We start from the raw sequence: 12490 nt of genomic DNA, 5'->3' as shown, positions 1-12490 counted from the left end.
TCCAAGAATTAGAACAGAGGAGGCAAAGATATGAGTGCAGATTAATGCGTTGCATGTTATTTGAGATTGTATGCAGTTCCGTTTAGTTGGAACATAGCATATATGGAATGCAATTATGTAATATAGAGATAGAAATACGTGGTGCCAGGTTATTATAGCAACACATGGGTCATAGATTTAGAGCTTGAAGAGATCAAGGTATTTATTTTAAACCTCTCACTTTAGTGATAAGGAAACCAAGGCTTGGAGAGATTAATTAATTTGTCCAAGGTCACACAAGTAGGAGGTAACAGAACTAAAATGTGAACTGATATCCTCTGGCTTCAAATATAATGTCTTTTCTACTCTCCATGGCCTTGAATGCCAGAATAAGGAGTTTAAACTTTTGCTTAGGAGGCAGTAATCATTAAATAGTCTGAAGAAGGGGAATGAAATGATCCAATATATGAAATTCCCTAGAGTTACTTCAAAGGTCTGTGATTTCAATAAAATGGCTATTCTATCAACAAAGATCACAAGCTTTCTGAACCTTAGAAGACTGTTTCCATGAGTTGTTAAAGTTTCCCTCCTTTCATAACTATTATTACATTATGGTGTATATTACGATGATGAGTCTCTTTAGCTTGAAAGAACCTATCAGAGCTTGTACTACAATGACAAAGAAATAAACAATCCAGGATCAATTCCATGCCTCTCTGAGGTATCAAAATAGCACTTGAGGTGAGGCAGATCTGTGTATATGAAAGGTTTATCTGCCAATAGTGAGATTGATAAATGTAGTAGAAGGTACAGAGAGTGAAAAAATAAAAGGCTGAACTGGAAGCTGTAGAGCAGGCATCAGCCAAAGCAATCCTGTACTTGTGTATTGAGGGAAGGGTAGAGATACAAAGGAGGAGTCAAGGCAGATTGATGAGATGAAATAAATTAATATACGAATAAAGGCAAACACTAACTGACCTATTTTCAGTGGAAAACACTTAATGATTTTATGGACAAAAAGTTCCTTTCAAGTGTTAAACTTCCACTGGAACTTGCTGTATTATTGACCTTAGTCCCTAATATTTCATAGGTTAACATCTCAATTAATTTTCATTTTAAAAAGACAGCAAAGTAAGGTCAATACCCCTGTGATATCTCTGTGTTAATTTTACATTTAAACATGACAAAATGTCACATTTTTCCCATGGACATTACCAGAATATTTGTAGAGTTAAAACCTACTCTTTGTTGGAGGGTTCTTCTGGGTATTATGCCTATCTAGTAGGGCCTAAACTCTAAAGCAGAACTAAAATCAGTATTTTTCTAATACATTTAAAATTTTCTAAAGCTTCAATAGACTTTACCTTGGCTACTTCTTCTTGAAATGCTACTAAGTTCAAATAGGAAATGTTGACCAAGTCTGGACCGTATACCACAGTTATCATTCGCTGTTCCAGGCGTCCTATGTTCCCCACATCCAAAAGCTCACGTAATTTTGGGTCCTACAAAAGAAATATTAGAAAATAATCAATATATGATAATAATAATGATTGATAAAATTCCTATAATGCTTTTGAGGTTTACAAAACACTTTAAATATGTTTTAGAACTCAACAAGCACAATATGAGGTAGAGGTATTAGCCCCATTTTATGCTGAAGAAACTGAGGTTGATGGAAATTAAATGACTTACCTGACTAAAATTCCAATACTCTTTCCACTCTGCCACATCACTACTTCTGAGGAGACTTATGTTGTTTTTTTAGACATTGATGTAATAAGATTATTTTATTTCAGATCTATAGTTATTTCAAAATATATCTACTCTTTTAAGCTGAAAAGTTACTAGAAAATGGTAGAATTCTAGGTGAATAGACCCCAAGTTCATCTAATTTTGTCCAAAAAAATTCTCCCACCTGAAAATCACAGAAACAGCAAAGTTTTTAATGTAGAACCAAGGTCCATGGAGCTAGACTAGATTTGAAGCTAGAAGACTGGGGTTCAAATTTTAGCTCTTGTTACTTAATACATGTATGATACACTACATTGTCTTATCTTGTGGCTCAGTTTCCTGATTTATAAAATAAAGGAGTTTGACTCCATCTCCAAGGTCCCTTCTAGTATCAAATTTTAATATTCCCAAAGGAGTATTCTTTTAACTATATAATTTTACACAAATACATCTAAAAATCCTTTCAATAACCATAAAAAAAGGAAGCTAGGGGTTTACTATATTTATAACTACACACACATACACACACATACTGACTCTTAAGAACTTATTGTTAGATTTTTGTGTTGAGCATCTTAACTCAGAAAATTAAAAAAAATCTACAAATCAGGGACTGATTTATTGCTTTGTGATTATCTAGACTTAAGAACACGATGAAGGAAATGTTAAAGCATATTACATTTTGAAGTGTGTCATACGTACATTTTTGTAAAATAGTTGTTAAACATTTATTAGCATACCTCTGAATAGCACTATGGAATTCTTAGATCTGAATGAGAAGGTTCACATATAAAGAATTTATCTTTATACTACATTTTTGTAGACTGCCTATTATATGATGCCAAGACTATGCTACTCAAAGAGGATCAAAACTAGAAAATTGGTCACAACTGAGGAATTATTTTGGCCATATAAAGAAATGAAGATACCTTAAGAACACAGCAGGAGAAATGGTATAAAGGATGTTATTGAATGAATATATATCCAGAAGAAGAAAAAGGGCTAGTCCTGCTATGAGAACAGTATATAATTAACAGATAATTCATATGTACCATTCAAATCTATATCATGTGAATATAAGTAATGTACCTGACATATGGAAGAAGGGAACTTTCATGAATTTATGAGATAATATAGATAAGAGTAATACGGGATTGCAAGAAATAGTTAGGTTGTAATCTGCATCATAGGAAAGAATACTTACATCTAAGAGACAACTGATGGGAAATTATCAAGAATAATCTGATCCATTGCATCAACATCAATACAAATATAAGGGGAAATAAGCATAGCTAGCTTTTATATGTTGCTTTCTAGTTTGCAAAATGTTTAAAAAGTATTTTATTCTTCACAACAAACCTGGGATGAAGGGGTACTATTACAGTTGAGGTCATTGGGACAAAAGTTAAGTGACTTTCTTAGAGTCACAAAGCTGATAAGTATCTGGAGCAAGATTTGAACTCAGGTCTTCTTGACTCTAAATCTACTGTTCTGTCCATTGTACTACTTGACTACCATAAAGATATCATCACCACCATCACTACTGCTACTAAAATTACTACTCACTACTACCACCACTACCACTATTATTATTACTGCTACTATTTGCAAAATGGTATCACTACTACTACTACTACTACTACTACTACTACTACTACTACTACTACTACTACTACTAGCTATAATTCCAATCCTGTCTTAGACACTTACTAGCTTTGTGACCTGGGCAAGTCACTTAACTGTTGTCTGCCTCACTTTCATCATTTGAAAATGAGTACAAGAATGTCATTTACCTCTCAGGATTGTTGTGAGGATAGACTGAGATAATATTTTAAAGGCTTTTAGAAACCTTAAAGCACTATGTAAATGTTAATATTAGTAGTAAATGAGTCAAAGTTAATATAAGATGTCATAGTTTATACAAAGTATAAGCAAAGCCTTGGTTAGAGAAAGTTAAAAGATAAGCATTACTATGTAGCTACTAACAACAAAATACAAGGAAATTATTTCTATGTTCTCGTGCTTAAATCTTTTAGGTAGTTTGATGTATTGGATAGAGAGGTGGCTTCAGAGTTAGAAAGTGCCTCTGATATATCGGTAATTTGATCCTGGACAAATCATTTATTACTTCTCAGAGCTCTAGCAACTCCTTAAGACTTTTATTTATAGAGAAAATGTCCATTTTCATTGGCTGGAAAATCTCACTCAGAACTCCCTAAACCAATGGGATCTCAGATCTAGGCTCATTTTAAATATACATGTATTTCTTTTTCATAGGTCTCTTTTGGTTATATGTGACTCAGTGAATTCAGAATACAAAGTCCCAAGATCGCTAGTATTCAATTAGTCTGAGAAAAAGCTATCCTACATCAATAAAATCATTAAGCTGTATTAACTGGTCCTCTTCCTTCCCTTTAGAAAGATTTGGAAGAGGTGGAGAAATACAGTCCTATGGTGTATTAGCATTGGATCAATCCTTTGACGAAATGAATTATTTGCAGCTGTACTATTTAGCAGGTAATAAGATTGCATGCTTCTTTTGTTAAATTATAAGAACCAAAAAGGTGTCTACTTGAATCATGATTATTCTCTGATTGCAAGGACACTGTGGTTCAGAAACTCACTTTATATAGGATTGAGGTAGTTACTTAACCACCTCAATCTTAAAATTAAAGATCATATACTTGGCATCTTGTTCAGGTGTGTAGAACTCAGAGTAATCTTTATTTCAAAACAGTTCCTTCACTAAAATTGTAGTCTAAAACTGACAGCCTAGCTTGTAGTCTTGCTCTTTCATTATATCACTTCAGAAAAGAAAATGTTTGCACAAAAGATTTGGTGACATGATCTCCAAAAAAAAGAGAAGTACAGAATAATTTTTAAATGATCTAAAAATAATATAATGAAAAAGCGGGGTGGGGGGAGAAGAACAAGTGATTACTGGTCATTCTAGCATTAAAGAGAAAGTTTCATATAGTTGAAAAAGTGCTACATGATGAATTAGAGCATATACAGCTTGAAGGCAAGTGACTCAAGTTCCCTCAGCTTTAATTTTCTAACATGATCACTAGAGATCAAATCATAAGTACTGCTTATTCCTTTGCTTTGTAAGATGAGGATCAAATTAGAAAATTCATGTAAAAAGAGAAGAAAATCCTAAAATATAACCATATATTCAGCATTTTGATAAATTTCTATTAAAGAAAACAATTCTTAAAAATATATGAATTGTAGAGTCTTCAGTGGAATTTTAAATTAATTAAATTTTTTAGTTCATATTATCTTTAGTTATATAATTGTCAAAAGAAAAATATGTAAGAATAAATGTATAATGTGCTTTTGAACATTTTTCTCTATGTCTTTTCTCATTTTTTCTCTGTAAATTATCTCTTTAAATCTAGTCCCAAATCCACCAAATCCATTTCAACTTCCACTATATCTGGTCCTCAGAAGTTCTTTCTTGTCAGCACTTTAGTTAAATTATTCTTTTTGTATAACTTTAATGAGAGAAGAACAAAGGCAAATAGATGTTCATAGGTAAAAGGAGCAGGGAATGGAAAAGAGGGTATAAAGTTAAATGGGACATTTGAGATTATCTAGAAGAGGAGTGTGAAATTAAAATAGAAATGAGGTCACTGAGCTGTAAAAAGGATCCCTGTGGATCACATATTGATTTAAAAAGCCACATAGTAACATTATATATGTTTTAATATATTTTATTTACTTTGCTAAATATTTCCCAATTACATTTTACTGTGGTTCCAGGTACAATGGCCAGTATTGCAGTCCACAAGAAGCCTTGGGCTGTTTCTGACAACTCTGATCTAGAACAATCTGCTTATTTTACAGATTAAGGAGACTCAGAGAAATGAAATTATTTGTCTAATTTCTCACCAGTAGCATTTAGTAGAGCTAAGATTTGTACTTAGGGTCTTTGAAATTATATGCAAAGTTTTATTTTTATTAGAAAGTAAAACTGGTTTGGGAATGTGGAGTCTGTTGTCCATAACAATGACTAGAGGAAGAAAAATGATCAGTTATAAATAACTTTAAAAAAAGCTGCAGGTAATGATTAACTATTTTTAAAAAATGTAACCAGCAAAAGGGAACCATGAGGAAATTTTATAGGGAAAAAAACAAGGATTCTCTCATTTAAAAAATAGAGATAATTTAAATTTTGATAAAAATAAAATATCTTTGTAAAATTTCTCTCTGGATTATATTACAAATTGATTTCATACCATTTTATATAGCATTCTATATAGTCTTACTCTTTGTTATTATTCCATATCCTAAACCAGTAAAGAGTCTTCCTATCTAAGGACATCTTTTGCTTTAAAAGAAAGAAAGATAGGAAGAAAAAAGAAACCTTACTTTGTTTTTTTAAATTTGACAGTTCAAGTTGACCTCCTTGCTAAAGAAACTCAATACTTGTTATTATGTTACTGATGTGTCAGAGATACTCTGAAAACGGTTTGTTAGAAAGGTTTATCTTTTTAAACATTCTGTAAAACACGTCATAAAATATACTTGTCACCTCAAGTGGCAACAGTTGGCTATCAGTTACAGAAAGATAATTCACAGGGAGCTATAGTGGGGAAATCATAGTAACAGAAATAAGAGTTGAGGTAGGATAAATATATCCAGGAAATTAGGTAAAAGTGATGTAAGTGTTGATTAACTTCATCATTGCCATTATTGTCAATATTATATCACAGAAGAGAGTTTTAATGTGGATAGTGAGTTTTTTCTATGTAAGAAAACAATATGAGTGCATTTCCAAATTTGTCATAGTTTATGTTGAATAGGCATTCCAAATTTTCTGACTTTAATTTTATTTAAAGAGTATATAAAGTATCAAAACACGAAACCAAACTCACACAATCTGGCTTTGATCTTTAGCATTACACTATCAATTAAATAATTCTTCCCACCCCAACACATCTTAAAAGACAACAACAAACTGATTTTGTGATCAAAATAGGACTGAAATGGAAATCACACTTGCAGAAATATAACTTTTAGGGAAAAAACCACAGCCTTTGCCCTCGTGAAATTTATAGTCATGTTATGACATTATGTAAATAAAGAACAGAGAAGTATAAATATAACATAATATGTTGCATGAAAAATATTCTCATACATTTTTTTCATGTAACATTCCAGTGAAAGGATCGTGTGATACAATGGGGAAGAAAGAGCACAATGTGACTGAGGGATTCCGAGGAAATTTCACTAAGGAGACAGAATAATTTTGAAATGAAATAAATAAAATTAAAGAGGTTGTGGGACTTGAGGAAGTTGAGGGATCATATGTTCAGTTTATCAAAATGGATGTATTTGTTGGAACAGTCATCAATATGAAGTTTTAAATTCCTAAGTTAAGAAATCATTATCAATTTTGCTCATTTAAATGCATGCGCTTCATCTTTAGAATCTGTTGTCTTTATTTTAAAATATACATTACACATATTTATGAAGATGGAGCATTCAAGAAAAAGAGCATTAGGTTGATGTCAAACCTAAAAGATGCATTTAAAACTAGTAATTTTTAAACATTTTAAAATACAACAGAATTTATATTTAAATAACATGAAACTAGAATCCAGGAATATTAAAGAGTTATTTTGTATGATTCATGGCTAACGTCCAGTACCCCGTGAAATGGTGAGTCATCTTTCATATGTTGAAAGGACCTTCATGAAGCTAAGTTTGTAATAATGGAAGTTATCAACTTAATTGTCCTAAACAAATAAAAACTGAGTTTTCCTTTTGGGAAAAGAAAACGAGACCATAATGATGTTAACATTGGGACATGAATAACATGATTTGACTGTGGTGTTGAACCATATCTCAGCCTTTCATAGATAAAAAGTCTGGGAGCACCACCACTCAGAAAGGTGGGAAAGGGGGAGGTAGAATTTAGGATTAGAGAGAGCAATCAGTAATAAGCCACCCTCTGACCCTATGCAGACAAAATTTCCTGAATTCTGTATGATTTTCACTAGGTACTTTTAAGTATCTCATTTTAGAATTATCTTTTGGGATATCACATGAAGTGAAGATGAGTGAGAAATCTGCTAGCCACTTCTCAGCATCAGCAGCTACATATTGGCTTCATTATAACATAGCACCTATTTTCTCTTTCCTTGAAGAGGATTATGGTACTTTCTTGAGTATAACTGAAAGACTGTACTAATGATCAAAACTACTTTTAAAAGATGGCTGTCTATGATGGATATACTTCTTATTAGCAGTGTCTAGCAACTTATTCATAATTATCATTCATAATTTTTATCACTTTAGGATTTACTAAGTTCCTCATGTCTTCCCCCTCAAGGTAAGCAGTTTACACAAATATGATCTTCATTTTAAGAGCTCACTGATGTAGAGTCACCCAACTGGTACATACATTTTAGATGTGATAGTCAAATCTAAGTCTTTCTAACTCAAAGCTCCGACTTCTTCGCCCTGCACAGTAACATATTGAAAGTAGTTACATTTCACATTCTACTCTTCAAGCACACTCCAGAATCATCACTGTTTCCATAAGCATTGTGAAATAGATTCTGTCCAACTACATGGAGCTCTTTTTGAGCTGTTAGGATTAATGATTAAATTACCTATACCTGTTTGCAGGAAGTAAGTTTTTATACATATTAAAGCCATACCAATGATTAACTTTTTCTCACCTAAGTTAACTAGAGCAGACTCCTCTGTGAAATTTATAATTCCATTCTCACTAAAGCCATTTAAATCTCTCTCTCTCTCTCTCTCTCTCTCTCTCTCTCTCTCTCTTTGTCTCTGTTTCTCTGTCTCTGTCTGTCTCTCTCTCTCATTGTCTTTCTGTCTTTCTATCTGCCTCTTTCTCTGTCTCTCTCTGTCTCTCTGTCTCTGTCTCTCTGTCTTTCTCTCTCTGTCTCTCTCTTTGTCTATCTTTCTCTATCCTTATAAGTGAGTACTCTAAGTGGTCAGCTCAAGAGAAGTGAGAAATATTTTCTTGGGTTTAAAAAGCCCACAAAAATTTAAGAACTAAAGAGGCAGAACTGATATTTTAGAATCCGGGGCAAAATTACATTAAGCAAATACTATTATCGTTATCAAATGAAATAATGCAAGTCAAACATTTTGAAAACATTAGCACATTAGATAAGTGCTAGCTACTATTATTTAAACTACAAATTCTAATGTAAATGAAAGAAAAGAGAGGGAGATTTATATATGGAAGCTTTAATGTAAATAAATAAATAAAATCTTAAAAATTTTCTTAGTGCAATTATCAGAAAAAGAAGAAGAGAGAAATTGATTTTTAAGTAGTATGTGTTCTTAGTAATAAAAAATTTTCTTCCACTGAAAGTTGAGTTTTTCTTTTTTACAGTTTTTTAAGATTTGTCATATAAAGAAAAGATATGCTGCAAAGGTAAGGGGATAAACCATTATCTAGATTTTGATTATTAAATAAATCAGGCAAAACCATAACCAAAGGTGAGATTTACTTTTTCATTTTTATCACTCAACAGTTATAATATAGAAGGACAAATTCAATGCTATTATAAATCATTTCAAGATTCAGAAATGTATTGGTGGTGATTTAGACTGCTGAGGCAGATAAGTGGGGGGTACTGATACAGTGCAAGGCCTGGAGTCAGGAAGACCTGAGTTCCAATCCAACTTGAGATTTTTATTAGCTGTCTGACCCTGGTTAAATCACTTATCTATTTGCCTCAGTTTCCTCATCTATTAAATGAACTAGAGAAGGAAATGACAAAACTATCTAGGATTCCTACCCCAAATGGGGACATATTGAGACATGACTGAAAAACAACAAATATAAATGCTAGCTATTGTCATTATATTATTATTATTATTATTATTATTATTATTATTATTATTATTATTTCACTTCAGAGTTCTGTTCATAGCCTTTGGCAAAGTCAGGAGACTACATTCCAATTAGCTTTGTCACTAGCTGCATGACCTTTGCAAGATGGTAATGATGTATATTAAACAATCAGCTCTCTGAAAAAATATATTTATTTATATATGTTATGTATATATGCATTATATACTATTAAGTTTAATCTACATATTAACATTTTCACAATACGTTTCTTAAATCTAGTTAATCAATAACAAAATAAATCAAGCCCAGGTTTTTAGCATTGGCTAATTTCTGATATGTCAATGTTCATGACATATGGCATATGTAAATGAAAATTTAAGAATTAGCTTTCACCAGCCAATTAAAGCTGGTTCCACAATACTCATGGGCCTTGTTCAATACATAACCTCTCAAGTTCAATCTCTTCTTCTGTAAAATGGGAATAATAGTCTCCAAAATGGGAATAAGAGCATCTACCTTTCCTAACTATAATAAGACTTTTACCAGGATGATATAAGATGTGGAGGATTATACATCATAAATTAAGAGTTATTATGTCAGAGGACATCTGTTCTAACCCCTTTCATTTTACAGATACAGCAACTGAGACTTAAAGAAATCCAATAATCTGTCCAAAGTTACCAAAATCATACAGGTAGTGAATTGCAGGTATATGGTTTGAATTTATATCCCCTGGCACTGTTTTCATTTGCAAAAGCACTTTGAAATTTTCAAGGATCTATTTACATATAAGATGGTATTGTTGTTATTAATATTCTCTGATAAACAAAAGGTCACTGATTAAATAGGAACTAATTGAAAATTTTCTGAATAAATAAGTTATGATTTTACCACTGAATGTAACTGGGCACTAAATATCAGTTCCCTAGAAGATAAGCCTTCTGGACAATGAGGAAATTGATCACTGTGTGATCCAGTATTGAGCACAAAGAGTAAGTTCACTGCCTAATAAGGTTCTCAATAACCTAGCTAAATAAGTATCAGAAAATTTATCTTAAAACTTTATCAGATGTTCTACATTTCTGTTCTTAAAAAATGTTTTCAAATCAAACATTTCTGAATTTTTGAGGTTGATATTAAACTATTATTTGGATTATATATAGGGTAGATGCAATTTCTCTATACCTAATTCATTTCTTTTCCCCATCCTTATCTTCTGTCTTTGAATAAATACTATGTATTGGTTCCAAGGGAGCAGAGTGGTAACGGCTAGGCAATGGGGGTTAAGTGTCTTGCCCAGGGTCACAAAGCTAGGAAGTATCTAAGGCTAGATTTGAACCCAGGGCCCCCTATATCTAGACCTGGCTCTCAAGCCACCCAGATGCCCCTCAAAACAATTCATTTCTTCCAATATATACTCAGCCTAAATAAACTACAGTTTTGGAGTCACAATGAATCTATGTGCTACATCACTTTCTGATATTGACTTCCTTTGTTCCAAGGCCTCTAACCTGATTCTTTAATTTCCATTCCGAATTTCAAACACTTTCCATTTAGATCAGATGGGAAGTCAAATATCTATGAAATGAAAGCTACCCTAACTCTTGGATGTAAGTTTCATAAGAGAAATGTCTCCTATTAACGTCAAGCCTAATTTTGGGTTGATTTGTTACCCACATCTCCTACAAACTTGTAAATATTTGAGAGTATAAAAGACACTCCCCTTTGGAAGTGAAGATGACCTTTTTTATAGGTTAGGGTTATGAAGTCTCACAAAAATCAGGGGGTGAACATTATGTCCCAGGAAGCATGAAAGAGCAGTAGCATTGCCAACTGAGATTTCAGATAATCCTGCAATAAATCAGCTATTCTAAAGCTGGCACCATCTCCTGGTGGAAAGAATAATTACTGGGGAGTTTTTAAAAAATATTTTTCAAAAGTGTGAAATAGAATCTGAAATGCCTTTTAGAAAGAACAGTAACAGTATAATAGGGAAACATCTGCAAGTGAGGAAAATAGCAATAGAAAAGAAAGTAAAATTCTATAGAAAAACAGCAAGAAAGATTAAAAAAAAAACTGGGCCCATGGAGTTGTAATTGTAACAAGATAAGAGTTTAAATAGTTTCTGTGAGAGTTACAGGATTAACTGTGAACCTCCTTTCTGAAGACCCTCCAAGGGTAATACTTTGAATGCTGAGGATTCTACAAATCTCTAGGATAGGCAAAATGGGGACCCACCAGAAGGGAGAAAAGGGCATTCTCTTTAATCTCTATGAGACTTAGTAAATTTGTTTTCTATATTCTTTACTGAGATAAAACCTGCCCTAAGATAATTTATAATCCTGAGTAGTTATAAGGAGAGTGGATGCTATCAATAGGAAATGGCTCATACTAATGTTTCTGACTTTTATCTTTGTTGTGGCAAATGAGCCAGAGAAATTTAGATTTCCTCCAAGTTTAGGTGCACCTTTGTTTAAGGGAAGAATCTCTATTAGTAGGGTCATAGTTGTAAATGATCTGTACTTCAGCTTAAAAACATCAAGGATTTCTGATTTTGCAGGATCAGACCCTCTTCCATGGTCCTTTTATTCCCCATTTACCTGAGCAAAAATATTTTAATTATTGAAGGGGAGTGTGTGTGAACTTTTGATTATGAGCTTTTTTGACCCTAAGAAGGCTGGTTCTAGGGTGACAGCCATAACATTGGATACACATATTTAACATATGAATAGAATTTTCTGTAAGTAACTAACATGCCTATGGATTAAATAAATAACTTTGGTCATGTTTGCACCAAGCTTAGTATTACTGACCTGAATATGCATTAATTTTTCTACATATAACAGCCAAGAGAGAAAAATGACTTTAGGGAAAAAAATTGAAAAAATATCAGGTTTAATGTCAGGAAACTAAACTTCTTTTCCTGGTTCTGGCATT

The 12490-nt window shown here is 32.5% G+C and overlaps 1 protein-coding gene across 1 annotated transcript in view; it reads right to left on the bottom strand.

The window, feature by feature from the left end:
- The window catches only part of PLCB1 (phospholipase C beta 1), an 821547-nt gene that overhangs the window by 311293 nt on the left and 497764 nt on the right, over window positions 1-12490 (bottom strand). The window contains exon 4 of the mRNA XM_044659490.1: window positions 1344-1481. Within this exon, the coding sequence (XP_044515425.1) occupies window positions 1344-1481 (138 nt within the window). The remainder of the gene's footprint in view (window positions 1-1343; window positions 1482-12490) is intronic.

Source organism: Gracilinanus agilis, chromosome 2 (genome assembly GCF_016433145.1).
Source record: "Gracilinanus agilis isolate LMUSP501 chromosome 2, AgileGrace, whole genome shotgun sequence".
NCBI lineage: Eukaryota > Metazoa > Chordata > Mammalia > Didelphimorphia > Didelphidae > Gracilinanus > Gracilinanus agilis.
Note: the sequence above shows the minus strand (reverse complement) of the source record. Positions and strands in the feature narration are given on the sequence as shown.